Source organism: Falco cherrug, chromosome 1 (assembly GCF_023634085.1).
Source record: "Falco cherrug isolate bFalChe1 chromosome 1, bFalChe1.pri, whole genome shotgun sequence".
Lineage (NCBI taxonomy): Eukaryota > Metazoa > Chordata > Aves > Falconiformes > Falconidae > Falco > Falco cherrug.
Window position 1 is genome coordinate 8,020,932 of NC_073697.1, and position 19,863 is coordinate 8,040,794.

The 19,863-nt window shown below is 39.4% G+C and overlaps 1 protein-coding gene across 10 annotated transcripts in view; it reads left to right on the forward strand.

Annotated features, from left to right (window-relative positions):
- Positions 1-16,982, forward strand: part of LARP1B (La ribonucleoprotein 1B) — a 32,647-nt gene extending 15,665 nt beyond the window's left edge. For 4 of the 10 annotated variants that reach the window (XM_055708213.1, XM_014282165.3, XM_055708545.1 and 1 more), the window contains exons 6-19: positions 1,169-1,312; positions 1,525-1,693; positions 5,523-5,667; positions 5,872-6,046; positions 6,893-7,065; positions 7,548-7,922; positions 9,652-9,775; positions 10,641-10,852; positions 11,232-11,338; positions 11,880-12,040; positions 12,355-12,499; positions 13,730-13,839; positions 14,062-14,189; positions 14,982-16,982. In XM_055708213.1, coding sequence (XP_055564188.1) covers positions 1,169-1,312; positions 1,525-1,693; positions 5,523-5,667; positions 5,872-6,046; positions 6,893-7,065; positions 7,548-7,922; positions 9,652-9,775; positions 10,641-10,852; positions 11,232-11,338; positions 11,880-12,040; positions 12,355-12,499; positions 13,730-13,839; positions 14,062-14,189; positions 14,982-15,215 — 2,402 coding nt within the window. In that variant the 3' untranslated portion in view covers positions 15,216-16,982. The other 6 variants (XM_055708338.1, XM_055708401.1, XM_055708268.1 and 3 more) reach the window with 6 other exon arrangements.
- The last annotated feature ends 2,881 nt before the right edge of the window (positions 16,983-19,863 follow it).

Consider the following 19,863-nt stretch of genomic DNA (forward strand, 5'->3'; position numbering starts at 1 on the left):
TTATGATACTCATAAATTCAGGGTCTTATTTGACAAAAAGTAAAATACAGGAACTCGAATGTATGAGCACACGTATATTGTCGTAGGGTTCATTAAAAACAGTTGCTAGTAAACCAAGATTTCTAATACGAACAAAAAAAAATCATATCATTAGTCAGTCCTTTGTTAAATCTAGCAGCTCTCAATTTGATCAAGTAGGTGCTGTATCCCCAGGCATTCCTCTGACAGAGAGGTCCCCCGGCATCTGGAAGATATCCAATTACAACTTAAAGAAACTTTAAGCAAGGGTGCCTGAAGATGGAAGTCTCTGAGAGTGTTAGGAAAAGAGAAAGAAATGGTGTGAGAGGGCTTCGTTTTCTCTCATGAGTAAAGGGAGAATTACACCTGTCCTTAAGTTTTGTGGTGAGTGGAGCCAAGGTCCCTGGGGTCTGGTTTGGACCTGTTTGCTTTTCTCTCTTCTTCTACTTCTCTCTTGCTCTCTTCTGCTATGTGTAGACCACATACTTACATGAAAACCTTACACAGATTCTTACCGAGTTGTCTTAGATGTGCGTGTGTTATCAAAAAGGGGTTCTTAACTTAAAAGCTTGGTTTGGGGCACGACCAGCAGAGAATAATAAATGATCGCCATTAAATGGGCAGTGTCAGGGGAGCTGTAGAGACGGCTGCCTCTAGGACCAAAATGGAAGCTCCAGAGAGCCGTGGCTGCGGAAATCCCACACCGAGAAGGATTGTCGAGAGCTGGCGACTCTTCCTGGCTCTCTCTAGGTACTGGGAGTTGTCCACAGGAGGAGACTGTATTATTACGCCTGGAAGGGAAGTTGAATTGCATGATCGTTCCTTCCTGTCCCAAGCCGATTGGGTATTGTGATCCCTGAACTGGCACCACAGCGTCCAGTGGCTTCAGAAGCATTTGAGGTTGCCTGCCAGTCAAGCCCATTTACTCTTCTTTATTGCTAACAGCTTCTGCCCCACTCATCTCAGGCATGGCTGGGCAAACCTTACTGTTCCACTCCGGCAGCTTCAGATCTGACCTTCAGCTTTGGCCAGCATGGTTGAGTCGGTGGACTGCCTGGGCGCAAGCTGAGAACTTTGTTACAAGGGACTTTGTGTCACTGTGATGCTTAATTATGATTGCGAGTACTGGGTTTTTTTTCTCTTTTCAAAGATTGGCGTCGTGATAGAGAAAAGAGAGACGATCACGACGAAGTGTGCAGCGTGAGAAGTGAGGGTGGCAGTGTTCGAGGATTCTCCAGAGGCAGAGGAAGAGGTAGAGGCAGAGGAAGAGGACGAGGCAGAGGAAACCCTAGAAGTATGCAAAGAAGTAGATGCTAACCAAAAATTTTAAAACTGTTTTATAATGTTTTTGTTTGCACGTGAAGTAGGAATTGTCTCAGAAGACGTAGCCTGAGTCTTTTTAAAATCAGATGCTGCAAACCAACAGTAAAGTAGCAGCGTGCTATACTTGTGTGCTGGGCTTAATATTTTTGTCATCTTTCTTTTATGTTCTCCTTTATTTTGAAGTGAACTTTGAATATTCAGTTGGTTATCAAGAACTGTATGGTGAAGGAACTGACCAAGTATTTCATCCTGAGCTTAATGCTAGTGTGATGTATTACTATGGTGATGGAACAGGAGTGCAGATGTATTCTGTGGATGAAGCACTTCTCAAAGAATATATAAAACATCAAATGTAAGTGGATCCTTTAATGTAAACATATTTTTAGGGATCTGGTTAAGATAACTCATTTCAAATGGCGTTTAATCCTTATTATCCATATAAAGATGGAGATTAAGGCATTTCAATTTAACTTTTTGATTTGACTGTTACCAGTGTCAGTTTGAATTTATTCACTAGTGGGGTGGAAAAAGTTGAGTGATGGGGAGGATTTTTAAGGAACCTGTTCTGCATCTTGTGCTGTAGTCTGGCTCTAACTCGTATACCTGCTTTATTTATGGTACATAGCCCTCTTTATGTTGTCATGTAATTGAGATTTGGATGTCTCTGAGCTTGTGCTTTTTGAGTACTGTTGGTCTGTTTGCCTATAAAGCTCTTCTTGGGTGATGTAGCTAGATGTTTCCCTTATTTGCTCTCAATTTCACTTTGAGAAGTCTTGTTAGTTTTATGTTTTCAGAGTGTTTCACCTGAAACATTTAACTGAAAGAGAGTAGTTTTGCAATGGTACTTGATTTTTCAATAATCTGAAATGTTTACTTTCTCGTGTACACCATTAGGCAATGAGAAACCATCTGGAAGACTGATTATCACCAGGAGACAAGTCAAAAAGGGCCTGGAAACCACTAGCTCATTTTAAAGAGACAGTTTCCACCACTGACAGATATTTCATCTTCTGTACTTGCAACGGCATTTGTTTGCGATGCCTTTGTGGTGGTTTTTGATTGCCCTTGTATTCCATAAAGCAACTTGCTTATTTTATTCTTGCTTCTTTTGTTACAGTTGACGCAAAAAGGAAGAAAAAAGCCTCTTTAAGGGCAGAAAGTATCTGGCATGTGGCTATCAACTTCAAAACTTCTATTGCAGTCTTTTTTGTTACTCTTGCTGCCAGGCCCTTATGAGACCTGACAGTGGACATGTACCCCCATGTCAGGATAATCGGCCTGCACTGTCCTCAGACAAGTGGGGGAGGAGCACAGACACTCCACTGTTGGCCAGATTTCTGGGCATGCAGTGTAGAATCCAGACCTTCTAAGGTAGGACATGATGATGTCCCCCTCTGCTGAGAAAAATGTCAGTTACAGCATTGGTCGCATCTGACTTCTGGTTATATTTGTATTTGGTTTTAGCAACGAGAGGTTGGCAGGTGTCAGTAGAAGACTTGGCATGGCTGGCTAACCAGAGCCGTTGGTTGCTTGTCTGATGTGAACTTCTAAGGCAGTTTGATTATGGAGTTTGCTTTCCATGAGAGGGAGATTCTTGAGCAGGTTTAGAGCATAACTTCACTATTTTTATGCTCCTTAAAAAACCAACAACAACAACAACAACAATAAAAAACAAAACCCAAAAACAAACCCCCAAAAACCCAACGTGTTTTTTATTCACTTTTTCTATCACATTAAAAATTATTGGAAACAGACTTTGTTCATCAGTTACTTATTTTTCGCTTCTAAATGGGGATAATTTAGTTATAAAGTATTAACCATGCCAAAGAAGGAAGTAGATACAGAATAAAGCTACACAGAACTGTTAGGTCTCAGCGTTCCTTATGGAGTCCAAGATTAATATTAGAGGAGTGAGATTGGTGTTTGAATCCTAGTCAGCTGATGAATTTTAAAACAATTTACCTGCTTAAGAGGGCAAAATCTTAAGAGACTATGTTCAGCTGAGTGGATACGTAATTACAGTAAGAAATGCACTGCTGTCAAGCAGTTCATGCTTGTCCCGAGAACCAGCTTGATGTACAAGTGAGCGTAATATTTGTATTGGATACAAAAACATCTTTAATGTTTTTAATTACAGGCTGGAGTTGTCAGCCTGAAATGTTTCAGTGCTCAGCAACTCCTCAGTCTGCAACATGCAGTAGAATTCTATTTAAAAAGTCCTCTTTCTTTAAAAAATAAAGAAATACAAGTCCAGACACGCACCCAGGTCTCCATCAATTCAAGAACAAGTGAAGGGACTGAGGAAAATGAAAAGAAAAGCTGGAGGGGGTGTATGTGTGTGTGTGTAGGTTTGTCCCTCTACTTGGAGCAAATTTGTGCGTTGTTTTCATTTATCATTAATGGTCTTTCACATTCCTTTTTCTAGAGTGATGGACATCAAGTGAGGCAGTTTGAGTCAAGTTCAGTCATTGTCCATTTCTGCTTGTGGAATTTTTAACTAGATGAATCGTTACAAGATTTTACCTTTACTGTATGACTGTAAAGGTAACAGTAGTAAAAACTTGATATATGGCTTTTGTGCTTGCTTATCTTCTAGACTGGGAGGGGAGAAGAAATGTAGCAGTTCAGAACAGTAAACAGGATATTCTTGAAAGAAACTTTCTCTTTGTGCGCAGTTGCTTCACTGGTCAGTTTACTTAGCTCTGAGTGAGAGCTAATTCTCCGAAAGAGTTATTCTTTTCTCCGTGTGCTCCGATCTAATGGCAGTGTTTTCATTTGTCATATGTCTTATTGTCCAACTTTGAGACTTTTATATTCATTCAGTCCTGGAGCCGAGTGTTTCATATAGAAAGCTTTAACGTTGCATTTCTTTAGCTACCAAAAATTAGAGTGAGAAATGGTACCAAGCTTCTCCTTGGGTCAGTGATGGCATCAGAGTCCTCTCCTCTTGGTAACTTTGGCCTTGATCCCAACTTCAGTGGAGACACTTAGCATTTTATACTTAGTTGAAATTAGAATTAACTTTATTTACATCTGCATGTGGTTGGGCTTTTTCCCCCTCAGCGTTTTAATGCCCTCTTGTTTTATTTTGCACTATCTCTATTTTTGTGTTACGGAATTTTAATTGCTCTCCATTAAATATTTCACTGCCTACTTTCTTGAACCTGATGAGGAGTAGTGTTCGTTGGATGCAATATGCAAAATCATGGTATGATGTGTAAACTCTGTGAAAGGCCTAGATTTTAGTTGTCATGATTGATTTGGGGGGGGTGGTTGTCCATTCTTTTTCATAACATGTTTTCTTGTTTGCTTGCTTTGTGTGACAGGTCATGATTTGAATTCCTTATTTTCCTCTTCACTAGAGTAAAAACATCTTGACACCCTAACCATTTTGTAGAGCAGCTTCATTGTTTAAGAAGATTTGTCTTTCTGCTATTTCTTTGTCCCTTGTCTCTCTCGTTCTGTGGTATTGTCAGATTCTCAAAATGGTCCTTGTCCCTCTTCTCTTTATCCGCTTAACATCATCTCTTCTTTTTGACTTTACCTTTCGCCATGAACTGTTGTGCCTTTTGGTACAGTTTCACGACAAATACAACATTACTATTTTTGTTTTCTCATCTTCCCACAAGCATGCTTGAAGTAATGATTCAGAGTACATATATGTGCCTCAACACTCAGATAGGATACTTAAACCTTCTAATGTACTGGAAACTGGGAAAAGAAAAGATACAGTTCAGAATGGAGGCGCACTGATACTGCTGTGTGGGAAATAACTTATGCTCTGACTGTAAGCAGTAGTTGTCCTTCATCTATATGGAGGCTAAGAAAATGTTGTTTCCTTCTGTTCATGTAAGTAATAAGGAAGGGGGGTGGGTGAAAGAAAAATTGAGCACAGTTTTTTTCCTTATGCAGTTCATGTATGCAAATGTTAACAAGGCTTTGATTTATACCCTCTATGTACTGTACTGGATCATAACTCTTTCTTAACACGTTGAGCATGCATGCTGTTCTGTAAGTTTTGTTTATAATGATACACCCGTGGAAGGAACGATTTTGTTGATGATGGCAAAGTGTGGTCTGTTTTTAATGGAAGACTTCTAACAAGGAATCTCTTAAGTTGCTATTTTGGGATTTTTCTTTAACCTATGACAGGCTCATATTTGTATGTTTCTTTTCTGCAGTGAGTATTATTTCAGCACAGAAAATTTGGAAAGAGACTTCTTTCTGAGGAGAAAGATGGACCAACAAGGATTTCTGCCTGTTTCATTGATTGCAAGCTTCCGTCGGATGCAAGCTCTGACTACAAATGCTGCCCTCATTTTGGAGGTAAAATAATTCAGGAGTATGTATGTAGAAAGTTGTTTGGTTAATTTTGTACTGCCATTTAAAGTCGGTGCTATGAATTCCTGTTTGCATTGACAAGGATTTTGTAAGGAGACTATAAATGGCAAAGTTTGGGAGTGTTTTTTTCTTTTTTAGGTGGTGCTAGATATGTAAAGTTTCTAAAGTTATAATATGCTTGTCACGCAGGCCCTAAGGGACAGTACAGAAGTTGAAATTGTGGATCAGAGGCTAAGAAAAAGGGTTGATCCAGAAAAGTGGCCGATTCCAGGTCCTCCTCCGTGCAGCCTGCCACCGACTGACTTTTCCCAGCTCATCAATTGTCCAGAATTCATACCAGGCCAAATTTTTGGCTCACATACTGGTAAAGGATTTATTTTACAGAAACTAGTTCAGGACTGTCGATCTAGCTTAGGAAGTTTGCCTTTTGATACTGATTTCATAATAGAAGTGGTACATTTGGTAATGGTTTATTCAGCTGATATGTTTCTGTCAGCCTTGCAGTTGCCAAGTCACATGGCTGGCATGGCTGATGTGAAGGAGATAAAAATGTGTCTTACATGCTGCTGCTGTGACCGTTCTCCGGAATATAGTATGATGGACTACAGTTGTGTAGTAGTAGTAGAAGCAGTAATGGTAATCTTAAGTTAGTGGTAAAATCTGCTTCATTGGGGTAGCAGCTGCATGTTAACTCTTTTTTTGATGCATCCTGGTTTTGGATGGGGATTTCATTCGCATTATTAATAGGGAGATGGCTTTGTTTGCTGGCAGCCCTCGGCAGGGAAATCTTTTACTAAAATGTTGGCTGGAATTAGATGGCAAGAATGAAGACTGAGTTAGGCACCCATCCGTAGAGCTAGAGGATGGCGTGGAGAAAACCTGTCCCCAATGATGCTGCTCTTGTTTTCTGACTAACACGTAACTTATCTCAGACTGTTAGAAACTTTACACATAAATAAGTTGCAAGAATTGATATTTCCCTAAAATGTTGAGTGAACTGCGAAAAGCCATCTCCTAAAAATGAAAAGAAATTCTGCTGATCAGTGTTACATTTCATCAGAGAAGTAGAAAAATAGTCGCTATGGTTAAAAGAGACTAGTGAAACAACTGAAAAAACCACCCCAAACAACAAAAAAAAACCCTTAACAAAATGAAACTAAACAAAAATAAAGCAATCCAGAGTAGAAACTGAACTGTTTTCCACTGCTAGAGTCTGCACCAAGTTCTCCAAGACTGGGAAGCCCGCTGAGTCCAAAGGAAAACACCGAAACGAGTAATTTTCAGACGATGTCTAAAGGATTGTCTACAAGTTTGCCTGATTTGGACTCTGAACCTTGGATAGAAGTGAAGAAGAGGCACCGTGCATCCACAGTCAAACTAAAGGTAAAATCAAAAACCTTTAAGTTGGTTTTAAATAAACAAATGCAAAACCTGGCAACTTATAGATTATACCGTAAAAGAAGATTTTTCACATCGTAACGTGTGATGCGTGATAATGCAGTACAGTTAGTGTGCATACTTCTCACTGTGTCGGACCTAGAATAACTGAGTGCATTTGAAATTCTGATCTAAAGCTCACTAAAATGAAATACTGTGGTGTGGGGTTTTTTTTTTTTCTGCTGAGGGGCAGTTGTACCTGTTGATTATTGAAAAAATGTATTATGTGCATCGGTAATTGTTCTAAAAGCTTATGGCAGAATTATTTAGTACAGTAATTTACTTAATAAGCATCTGAAAATGGCTATATTGTTTCCAGTTTCCCCTATGTTTGTTTATTGAAAATGTTCTATCATGTTCTGTTTGTCTCCCATTTGGATAATGTCTGTCCAATTCAAATGTAAAACGCATCACCTTTTCCAACTTAGGAGAGCGGCGTTCCTGTGTCTGATCAAACATCAGATCAACAACAGCCACCCCCACCTCCAGAGGAGCAAGAACAGGAAGAACTTGATTTTATGTTTGATGAAGAGATGGAACAAATTCAAGGTCGGAAGAATAAATTTACTGATTGGTCAGACAGCGATTCTGATTATGAAATTGATGATCAGGATGTAAACAAGATTTTGATCGTAACACAGACACCACCATATATGAGAAGACATCTTGGTGGAGATCGTTCTGGCAACCATGTATGCCGTGCAAAAATAACATCAGAACTTGCTAAAGTTATTAATGATGGCTTATACTATTATGAACAGGATTTGTGGATGGAGCAGAGTGAGAATGACACTATGTTGAAGGTAACTTTCTTAAATTTTTACCTGAAGACTATGCCCGTCCAAACAGTTCTAAAATGGATTTCAGCCATCTGCTGTGTAATTGTAAAATGCTGGGGTTTTTTTTGAAAGAAAAGTGATAGTAGTTCAGTTTACAGGTCTCTTGAACTCTCTTTATTTTGATAATATTGTAAACAAGTTGAAAGCAAAATCGGCAAGTTTTTCTTGTCACAGATTTGACCAAAAACATTGAATGAATATTTTTAGAACTATCTCTTAACATTTTGGAGAAATTTCAACTTTTCCAGTGTTTTCTTGTTCTATGAATAGTTTGTTTCATAACATTTGCAAACCCCTACCGGAGAGGAAGTGGTCACATTCTTGAGATAAGATGAGAGGACGGTAATACAGTCATTTTGAAGTAGTTTTACGTTAAGGTTCTGTTTGCCTTGTAGCTTGTTACAACGTTAGCTCTGTCAGCAAATGAAACTTTGGATTGTACACCTTACATTTCATTGGAGAAACACTTCTATTTCCTAGCCTGTGCGTGGGCCCGTCTTTGAGGCTTTCAAACCTTTACAAGGAGATGGTCAGCTTTGATATTTTAAAAAAATATTATTTATTATTTTTTTAAATATACTGAGCAGCTGTAAAATTAGATGAGTTGAACTCCAGCACTGCAAAGGCAGAGGTCAACGTGGCATACTGCAGTCCTGTCACGTATCACTCTTGGTTTATTTTTTTGTGCAAGTGAGCCCAGTGAGTGGCACGTGTGTCAACGATCTCACTGTGTCACTAGCAGATATTAAGTGTACAGAAATACAAAGTTACCTAAACAGTAAGTGGTGAGGAGAAGGAGCTTTATCTGTGCACAAGGGTAAAGGTGGTTTGGGGGAAGCAGCTTAAAGGACAAATGGGGCATGTGGGTACAAAAAAGAGCTGACAGATAAAAACGAATGTTGAGAATAAGAGCAGGAAAGTAAGGGTACAATTCAGAACATGGAGGTTTTATTATAAAGGAAATGGACCAAGAAAACCAGCACACTAGAAGAGGACAGTGAGAAATAGCACACAGCCAGGGAAAACTACTTTTTTGTTGTTTTGTTCTTAACATTGATTTAAACAAGATTTTTCACGCACAGCATGCACGCACAGAGATGTCCCGCCCCACCTTCAGCTGAGCAGGGGCAAAAGTGATTTGACTTGTTGCCACACATCCTGGAAAATCCTGTGCTTTTGCGGTTTAAGCTACCAATGAAAACATTAAAAAAAAAAAAAAAAACAAGCTGAACATTTTATTTACAAATGCTGGCTTTTCTTAAGATGTTGCCTGAGAAAGGGAGGAGGGTCTTTTTTGCTCCCCTAAATTGCTAGGGCCTTCCTTGGCACACTTACTGCAGAAGAGGGATGGTTTGGGGTTTGGCAAGGGGCCAGGGTCTCAGTTGTTTTTATTTCTTATTTGTCTGTGAAAATTCGCATGTAGGTGGCCTTACTGTCTCCATTTGCCCATTTACCGGCGTAACTTTGTTTTAGCTAGTGCAGTGTGAGCTTATATACAGTGTCCGTGGCAGCTTTTTTTACAACGTGTGCTAGAGACTTCTTCCATTTTCCTGAAAAGAAATCTGTACTGGCTGTGTGTGGGTAGCTGTGTCAGTTCTGGCTTGCTTATTTTCTCTTCTATGAATTTCACCTGTTTCTCCGGATGATATTAATTATTGTGCTTTGCATTTACAATTTGCTTTCTCTAATTCAGCAAGAGATTGAGAACTTTAAGAAGCTAAGCCTCATTAGTAAAGAGGAATTTGATAGTCTTGCACCAGAACCAGTTGCTGATCCAACCCAAGAAGTTCCTCCAGGACCTTCAGGGTTACGGAAAGGTAAGTAATAAGTATTATTTTTTTTCCGAATCTCTGTAATAAAGAGCAATTCCATAGGTGTTTTAACTCTTTCTGCCTGTGTAATATTTCAATTTTGGTTCAGTCAGCAATCCGAGGGGATTGCTCTTTGCTCATTTTTCAAATTGTCAACTGTTTGTTAGTAGCATGGTTTCCATTGAGTTAGAACAAGCTGGTACTACTACTTTGCAGGATGTGTATGAGCATCAAAAGGCAGTGTTCTATTTTGTTGTCACCATGTACCAACACCAGGTGCTTTTTGTGTAGTTTGACATTCACAGTGTGTAAAGTAATAGCTAGTGATGTTGTGAAACATATTTTCTAGAAACCAGTATTTTTACGGGAAATGGGGATAGAAGGAATTGAAACTAGAAGAATTTTCTATTTGTATCATAACCTTACTGAGCAGTCACTATGTCCAAATCTTATCTTTTGAGTATTTCTGATGCAGTAGTAGTATTAACATTTACTCGGATACATGCTAATAGTGTCTTTAAAGCAGTTGAAGAAAACCACCTTACTAAACCCACGGCCTCACCAAAAAGCAAGAATGTGGTTATGCTTTCACCAGTGTTTATTTTCCATTACTTCCCTAGTGTAAGTACCAAAGAACAAGCAGTGAAGAAGTGGGTTTAAATTTTCTAGCAAAGACATGCTTGAAACTTTATTTCCTAGTTTTGAGCGGTTTGTGCTGCTTCTGCACAGAGTGCTCTTTTTAATTTGATTATCCTTTGGGGATGATGTGGTTCATTTGAAATGAAACAGGCCTTTAAGATACTAAGGGAGCTTAAGCTTTGAAATCCGAAGTCTGTTTTGAAAATGAGTGTTTTGTCCTTCCTGCCTACAGATTTGGCAGAGGAGCTGCCTTGTAATTTGTTAAGTGTTGAAGTCCCTCCGACGGCAGCAATAGCTCGATCACTGCCAACAGCAGTGCCAGATTCCCCCTGCATTCAACCTGGCTTCACCCCGCGAACACCTCGCACCCCAAGGCTACAGGACCCCAACAAAACACCCAGGTTCTACCCTGTTGTTAAAGAAGCACGATCCATTGATGTGAAGGTAAATGGAAACATACTTTTTCTAAAACGAGAAAAAGTCTGTAAAACTCATGCCTGTGCATACGACTTACCAGGAATAAAAAGAAAAAAAAAAAAATAAACACTTGTACATTTTTATGGCTTATCTTCAAAATATTTACCATATTGTTACAAAATGATTTCCTAGTTTTCTCTGTAACATTTCTTAAAAGACCTTGCTGAAAAAGTGTCATGTCAAAGACTTTGAATTTGTTACATAAGACTAATCTTTAGGTTATGTAACCAGAGTGTTGTGACTATAATGTGTTAGATAGAATATAAAATTTTTAGAACTTTGTCTTAATAGGGAGAGAATGAGTGAAATGAAAATAGGGAAATAAATACTTCATTTGCTTTCTTAGACTCCAAGAAAAAGAAAAACACGACACAGTACAAATCCTCCCTTAGAATGCCATGTGGGTTGGGTGATGGATTCCAGAGACCACAGGCCGAGAACTTCCTCTGTGAGGTAATTTTTATTTTTTTTCAGTTGTAGAATATTTATTTGCAGTATCATTAGTTCTCACTGCTAATGGAGAAACAGTCTGTGATAAAATACAATTTATAAACACATTGGAGGGAAGAGCAGAGCGATCAAGAAAGACAAAACGATAGAATGCGAGGTTACTGGGGAGTAAGCTAGCCAGGCTGACTAGGTTCCACAACGTTGTTGAGCCATGATACTGTAGCAGTAATATTACTTGAAGTACTGACATTCACTTCAGTGATTTTGCCGTTAGGTGGTCATTTAAAATCAGGCAGTAATGTAATGTTTAATTATTGTCATTCAAAACTGTCTGGTTTTTGACATATTAGCTCAGAATCTGATTTCAAAAGCGGGTGACTGGGACCCCAGGCATGCATTGTAGTGGTGGTCCTGCGGTGACTGCGCTATTCTGACAGCTCTTGCATAGATCAGAATGGTTGAAAACTGATTCTATAGAAAAGCACTCTTTACAGGACAGAAGTGCATTTGCTTTTTTTTTTTTTTTTTTTTCTTTTTTCTTCAGCAGTTCCAGTGCTTCGCCTTCAGAAGGAGCTCCATTAGCGGGAGGTTACGGGTGTACCCCAAATTCTCTTCCAAAATTTCAGCATCCTTCTCATGAACTGTTAAAGGAAAATGGCTTTACTCAACAGGTGTACCACAAATATCGTCGAAGGTGTCTGATGGGTAAGCCACTAAATGTACTTCCTGAAATTCTACCTAAAATTTTCAAGGCGTCATCTGATACCAGTTTTCTCCACACTGTTCCTCATCCTAATTTTTTCTTGGAAAAGGAAAGCAAGATGTATTTTGTTTCTCTTTTATGAACTCTGCTTTCCATTTAACTTTATTTTCCCTGACAAAAAAATTACCCTCGCATTTAAACTTCAGTTACTGTAAGCTCTTGTGTGTGTATTACTAATGGAAAAGCACTTGAAAATATGTTGCTGAAAAATTGAAAATAACTTTCTCTTTTTTTACTCCTTTCTTTTTTCTTCCAGAGAGGAAACGGTTGGGAATTGGCCAGTCCCAAGAAATGAACACGTTGTTTCGTTTCTGGTCCTTTTTTTTGAGAGATCACTTTAACAAGAAAATGTATGAAGAATTCAAACAACTTGCTTTAGATGATGCAAGAGAACACTACAGGTATTCACTTTTTCCTGGAAGTTGAGCTGTTGAGGTCGTACCTGTGCAGTTTGCGTATATCTGAAGTGAACATTTCTAATATTGGTTTTGAGTCTTTGGAAATCTTTAAAATAGCAGCCTGTGTAAGTTATTTTAATAGCAAAAATCTGTTTGTTTATATTTGTGCTTTGCAGATAATAGCTAAATGTGCAGCATTTCCTGACTTGTCATCGGTCTTGAATTCTACAAAACCCTGTAACTTGTTGACTGTGACAAGTCAGCTCTGTACTTATTTACACTCCTAAGATTCTTCCTTCCATAGGTGAAGACGTTCTTAACCTCATTGAACTTTGGTGCGACTGCTTCTGGCCTTATAAAAATACCAGAGAAATGACCACAAAGGAAATTACCGCTGCCCCTTTAGCTCTCTGATGTTATTCCCTTCCTTCCACCCAGTTCCTCCCACCTCTGTTTCCCTTAGCTGAAAAGACGAGGTAGCCCAGCGTTCTGAGTGCCAAGCGAGGATGTACCTACCGGCTTACAGAATCCTGAAGTTTGGATATGTCACTTGAGGCTGCAGAGTGATATTCCCTGGGGGGTGAAGTGGCTTTAATAACGCCTTGTCTCTCTGCTCTGGATTACTTGATGCTCTGTGATTATCCAAGGATACGTTTACTAGGAGAAACTTCAGAAGGCTTTTAAGGGCGCTAAGGTGGCAGCAGGCAAGAACGGGAGGAGGTCTGCGCTATCTGGAGACCCGAGGCAGCCAAAGCCAGAGTAATGCCGAAGCATCACTGAGTGCCGAGCCAGAAACCCTGCCACTGGGGTGGGTGGGAGCTGCAGGAACACAGTCCTGCCTTACACGGCAGGTTTTGCGCTGGTGGCGGGTTAGGCTGACTCCTGGGCCGACCCACTATGATTGGTCTTGTGTTAAAAATGTTTGTGTGCCCACACATACTGAAAACATGAAAGCATTTGTCTTCATTTTGTATGTGTGTATAGTGTCCGTAGATCCTAAATTGAAACCATGGGACGGACCTGATTTTCCTAAGTCAGTTTTGGTTATTCGTGAAGATGTTTCAGAACAATGGGGTGATAAAAACTGATGCGAAAAGGAAGCGTTTTTTTAGGAGAAGGGTAAAATGAGACTGTGCCGTCTACTTAAATGCAAGGAGAGACTGGAAACTTGCCTCCCTCTGAGGGATGAGCAGCATATGTGTAAGGTATTTGTACCTCTTTGTTCTGTTACAGGTATGGATTGGAATGCTTGTTTAGGTTTTACAGCTATGGCCTAGAAAAGAAATTCAGGCAAGAAATATTCAAGGATTTCCAAGAAGAAACGAAGAAAGACTACGAAGCTGGTAATTATCATAGGCCGGTCACGGCTCACACTGGGGTAACTTTAGTTGGAGATAATCCCCGTTCCTTGGCCCTAACTTGTTAATGAACCCAAGAGCCATTTCTGTTTGTGTTCCTCTTATCTTCAGTTCTCTTAAACATACAGTTACCAGTGAATAATTAAGGTTTTTTTTAATTACATCTGACCTCTGTAAATTGGTAAAATTGTGTTTTTCCATTATCAGGTCAGCTCTATGGACTGGAAAAATTTTGGGCTTATCTAAAATACTCTCAGCACAAGACTCCAGCCATTGACGCCAAACTGCAAGAGTACCTTAGTAAATTTAAGAGGCTGGAGGACTTCAGAGTAGATGTAAGTTTCAGTACCTATTTCAAATAAATATTTGGTGTATGAATATTTTTACTGCAAGGTAAACTGAGAACAGTTACTTCAGTTCACAAAAAGGCAGCTTTACGAATCCTGTCAATCACTAGAAAAAGCATGATTACAAAAATTTGAATGAAAAAGGCAGTTGTGTTCTAGCCATTTGTTATTATTTTCTTTTTAAACCAAAGTATGGTGCTGAGGTGGCTAAAACGTAGAAAGCGTTGATCCATTTTCATTGTGTAGTGAAAGAAATAGGAGAAAAAAAAAAAAAAAAAAAAAAAGCTTGTCATTTGGTAAGACTGATGATTTCTATACCGTTCAGGAATTTGGCAAATTAATGAATGGCAATCCTTGATGAACTGTGACAGGCATTGTCCTTGCTGAGAATGTAAGTGCCAAATTCAGTGCAGCCTCCCTGCAGAATGCCGAATTCTTAGAGTACGGTTCCGGAGTGTAGTGCTGCCCTGCCTTTCGTACCTGGCTTACGGGGCACTGCGCTACCATCGGCCCCGGTAATCCTCCATTTCCTAGGAGTTGTGGCAAACATTTGGGCAGTGACAATTAAATAATGTAAGACTGTTTAAAGTCCTTAATATGTCATGCACTTGCGCTTCTAGCTAAATGGCCAGGAGAGCTGTAGAACATTACCAATGAGTTGTGAATAACTAAGCTGAGTTATGGAACGCTCTGTCTTTTTTTGATCTGTTAAGTGTATGAAAGGGCAAATACCCGGCCTTACAGAAAAACATCTAACAGGTTGCTCGTGTTTATTTTCAGCCTCCTATTAGTGAAGAATCTGGCAGAAAGAGACCGGTTGCTGCTGCAGGTGAAGATTCAGGTCATCGCAGACATCAGTCTAATTCATCTAAAGCACTTCTTGCCGCTAAACCCACAGCTGCCTGTCAGTCCCAGGCACTGGGCAACCTTACCAGTGGGAACACTGTGCAAGCATCCGTAGGTCATAACAGTGCTGCCGCAAAATCTATAGGAAATGATGTACCAGAAAAATAGACTTAAGATGAGCTGACGCCCTTGAGAATCAACTTTTACATCATTCTCTTAATTGGGAGATCTTCAAGGCAAGCCGATCTAATACATGATTAAAAATGTATGGGTAAGACAAAGGATTGGATTCTCTTTTTCACAGGATTTAGTTCCATAACACTTACCCTAGGAGAGTTGCTCTTGGTTTTGGGATCATTGGAAGGATCCTAGGGAAGATTCTTTGGCTTCAGTATTGCTTTCCTCAAGCTTTTGTTTACAAAGAACTGCATTCCTTGCATATGCAAAAAATACTTCGGGGATGCCTTACATTTCAGCTCATATTTCTTAAAAAAGGTATGATATACCCATGATATTTACTGTGCTTTCTTTACCCAGAGCTTCCCGTTTTTTGTATTTTACCAAAGCAAAAAAGATTACATTGTATGTAGAATTTTAAATGTAAAGGAAAGATCTATTTGATTGGTTTGCTCTTGAATCTAACTATTAAAAAGTACGCTTTTGTGCAAAAGCACGCTTGAGAATGTGCAGCTATACATGAAACTGCATTTCTGGATTCTATTTAAAGACATAGTTTCTGGTTTTTTTCAGGGTCTCCATAGTATTTTATTAAGTATGGAGTTTGAGTGGACATAACTGGGATAGTTTTGCAGGTATTTCCTTCAGTACTGGTTCTTAGTAAGTCAAGCAACAGAAGTGTACAGGGGAAGATGGATCTGTTGGCTTCATAGGGTCTTAAATTAACATATAGTATCTACAGTTTGTGCAGGTTGTTAAAATAGCAAACTATTCAAATTATTCTTGGCTTGAGAGGTATCTTCATTTGAATTAGCATGATTATTAATTGCTCTAACAGGAGAGGCATAATTTTTCCAAATGTGTTTGGTCTTTTTCCTCCATATTTCAAGTAATAAAAAAGAGTTTGGAGGGGAAACAAAGTATTCCTTGTAAATCTTATTTTTTGCTTTATTTTACAATATCTGAATGAAGTTCTGTTTAAATTGTGCTAGCTAAGCATAAATAATTTCAAACAGGTCTAAACATGATTTCACCGAATGTAAGTTACTCAAATACAAATCCATTGCTGTAGCTGAAAGATGGGGATGTTAATATCCTGTAATTTCTTCTTAACTTCACTACTTGGTTTTTGAAGACTCAAATGAGTAACTTCTTGTTTCCTAGAGCAGGTAAGAAGAATTTCAGGTTTTTGTTAAACATTAACTGCAGAAAAGACTTCACTTTTAAAGTTAAAAAGCTACGTCTAGCACAAATGCCTTAATCCGTGAAGGTGTCTGAACTGACTGCACAGCCACATCCAGGGTTTTAAACTCCTACCAGATCTCAGAGGGTGTAAGTCCATTCATTTTTCAGTCATTGTCTTGTGAATCTCAATGAAACAAATGATGAACGTTTGCATTGTAAAGTAGTGTATGTTTGCAGTGACCTTCCCAACAGTTAATACCATTTCAATACAAAATGGAGCCTTTTAAACGGCCTGTTCTAAATTAATTTCAATTTACTCATACCAATATTTTAAGTAATATCCTGTAACTATGCTGAAGTGGCACATCTCAATCCTGTGTTTGATCCATGCCTTTTGCTATCCAAGAAAATGATACGAATGTAAATTTGGATTGAAATTGTATATACAAGTAATAAATTTAAGGTATTTCCTTTCAGTTTTTCATTGGAAAATGTGCAGATTAAGCTTACAGTGTGTGTAATTTTGTGATATCTTGAGAAATTTCATAAAAACAAAAAAACCCCAAATCCTAACACTGTTGTATGTCAACTTTTTCCCCTACAATGTGTGAAGAAAAACAACTTTGAAAAGATTGTTAAAGCTGTAGACTTGCATAGAAATTTCTGCTGCCTCTGGTGCACCAAGGTAGCGGGGAAAACCCTGCCTGTTCAAACACTGTAGTAGTTCTTGGAATGTGAACCAGCTTTCTTCAAGTTCAGTACTGATGTATTTTTTTCATATAACTAGGTACTTATCAAAGAAAAATACAGCTGGGAGCAAAGAGGGTGCATTCTTCACCTGCTGTCTGTGCTGCTGGCCTCTACAAGGCTGGTTGCTTAGACAGTGTCCCCTCACTCAGGCGGACAAAATACCACCCACAGCTCCAGGATTCATTTTCAGGAATGCACCCCTTCACTTCCCAGGGGCTTGATTCTTCCCCCTCTCAGCCCTTGCAGGCAGGTGGAACAAACCAACCCGTTAACAGCTGTTTGCACGCGGAGCTGCGAACAAACCCATGGAATTTTAGAATAAACCCCAGAGACGTTGCTGGCTGAGCAACTTGTTGCTCTGTATGGCTGGAAGTGGTTAATCACCTTTCAGTAACCGGCATACCGGCTGCGGAGCCATGCATTTGTTTTTGAACATGCACCCATGTGTCCAACCTGCTTTCCATTTAGCTCCCTTTAAGCCAACCTCCAATTTGTCCTTCTTAAGACTGGTTGTATTCTAATAGTAGTCTACTCCTAAACACTAGCAAACCCTAGACCTTTCCTTGTTTAAAAATCCTCCCCTACGCTTAACAAAGAACTCTTGTTTAGGTCTGTCTTCATTTCTTCTGTTGAGAAATGACTCTACAAATATTTCGGAACACTTCCCTGCCCAAACTTGGTAAAATTTTTCTTTAGTCACGCTCAAAATGTTGGATGCTGAAGGCTTTTTGAAAGGGAAGACTCAAGATGGCTCTCGTCCCTGATGGAGACCAGATAACGTGTTCCTGTAAGGAGCAGCTGTAGCCTGTCTACATGGCTGATGCTGCTAACAGGGATTAGATTTCTGTGGGAGATAAAGCAGTAGGATGAACAGAAACCAGTTTATATTCGTAACAGCCTCTACCCTTAACAGCCTTTGCCTTTGCTTCAGGCATCACTGTGGTACTGAGGTGACAAACTACACTCCTTCAGTTCCAGACAGAGAAAGAGACCAAGTGTTAGCCAGTGTTCTTTTACTGACAAATCCCGCCAGAACTTCGTACTTCCAAAAGGCTTTAATTTTAGATGCTGAGAGAGTGTACACTTGCAGGCTTTGCCCAGTTACCTAGAAGACGTGGCAGGTCAGTAAAATATGATTGTCACAAAAAAAACCAGTTCAACTTCATAACCAGAATGGGGACAATTCTATTTCTTCATGGATTTTGCAGGAAGGCTGCAGTGCCAGACTGGATCTCACATGTTAAAGTTCCTGCTTTCTGGTACAGGAGAAAATACACAAAACCCCAAGAATCCCCCAAGGGGGAGGGGTGGGGGGTGAGGAAGGCTTGGGTTTGGTTTGGGGTTCGGTGGTTGAGTTGATTCAAGTTAAACAGCTCTCCACCTGCATTTGAACCAACCTTGGCACAGGTATTCTATCAAAAGCAAGCTTAAACCCCAATCTGTAAACACCTGGTAGCAAACATTCACCTTCAGCCATAAATTAGAAGCCAGTGAAAGGATTTGCCAGTAACAGTCATACTTAAATATGGAAACCAAATAATTAAGTAAGCCTTCAAGGGCAGGGTTAGATTATTACTAGCGTTAAGCAGGAAAAGGAGTGAATAGCCAAATCTGCAGCTGCAATGGCATCGTTCCATTCATGCCTGCAAGAGCAGTCAGAGGGCAGCCAGGGGAGGGTTTTCCCCACGGCCCACGCTTCAGCCTGCAGCGCGAACATGGGAGAGCGCCCAGAGGCTGCAAGGAGGGCTCCGAGGCTGCAGGACTTCATCGCAGACACGCTCTGGGCTGCTGAAACAAACTTCAGCAACATTTCAGTACTGAGTGGCTGAGTGACGCTTCATGAAGAACTATGCAACTTTTACTCCTTTAGGACAAAACCAACCCCAAAGTAGAGCCAGGAAGACAATTTATATTCAAAGTTCTAAGTCTTGATCAGTATTTCGTACTAATTATACTATAATGCATGTATTTCCTGGAGGAAATAAAACCCCACAAACTTCTATTGTAGAGAAAGTAATTATCCAAGAGACTTAAAGCATAAGTAAGCTTTAACTATTCCTTGACCTTTACAACAAGGATATTAAAATCAAGCTCATTTTGCAGGAAGAAAAAGAAAACCCCAAACATTAGGAAATGGTTTAGAACTAACCTATATCTGAAGTGAAAAGAGATCAGAAGCAGAGTGCCAAACTGCTTTTAGGTGTCGTGTCTGACTGAAGGATAGAAAATGTAAACCTTAGCCAAAGAAAAGTAGATTTAGTTCAATAAAGAGAGACAAACAAGTACAAGCAGGTGAAAGGATAATTCTGTAGTCCTTGGTGGAAACTCAAGATGCTCAGCTCAAGTAATGACACGGTGGTACTTTTGTTTTTAATCAAGAAGGTTTAAAAATACATTTTCTGCCATAATAAAGCATTTTTGGGAGGCGGTGTATAAATGAGGCAGAAGCGTCAAAACAGATGACTACTCAACTAGTTTAACACTAAGTCTAGCCTAGGAAAACAAGTCGTGTGTTAAACTGGAAATGTACTTTGTTTCTAAAGATGGTAAAAAATACTTCCTTCAAGTCCTTTACGTTGCTCAAACAAAATTTAACACGTTGTCAGTATCAACCTGCCTGTCATTTTAGTTAACAGTGAATTTTGACCAAGTGATTGACAGAAACATTTCATGGATGAACACCTCCATGGAATTATTAACTGCA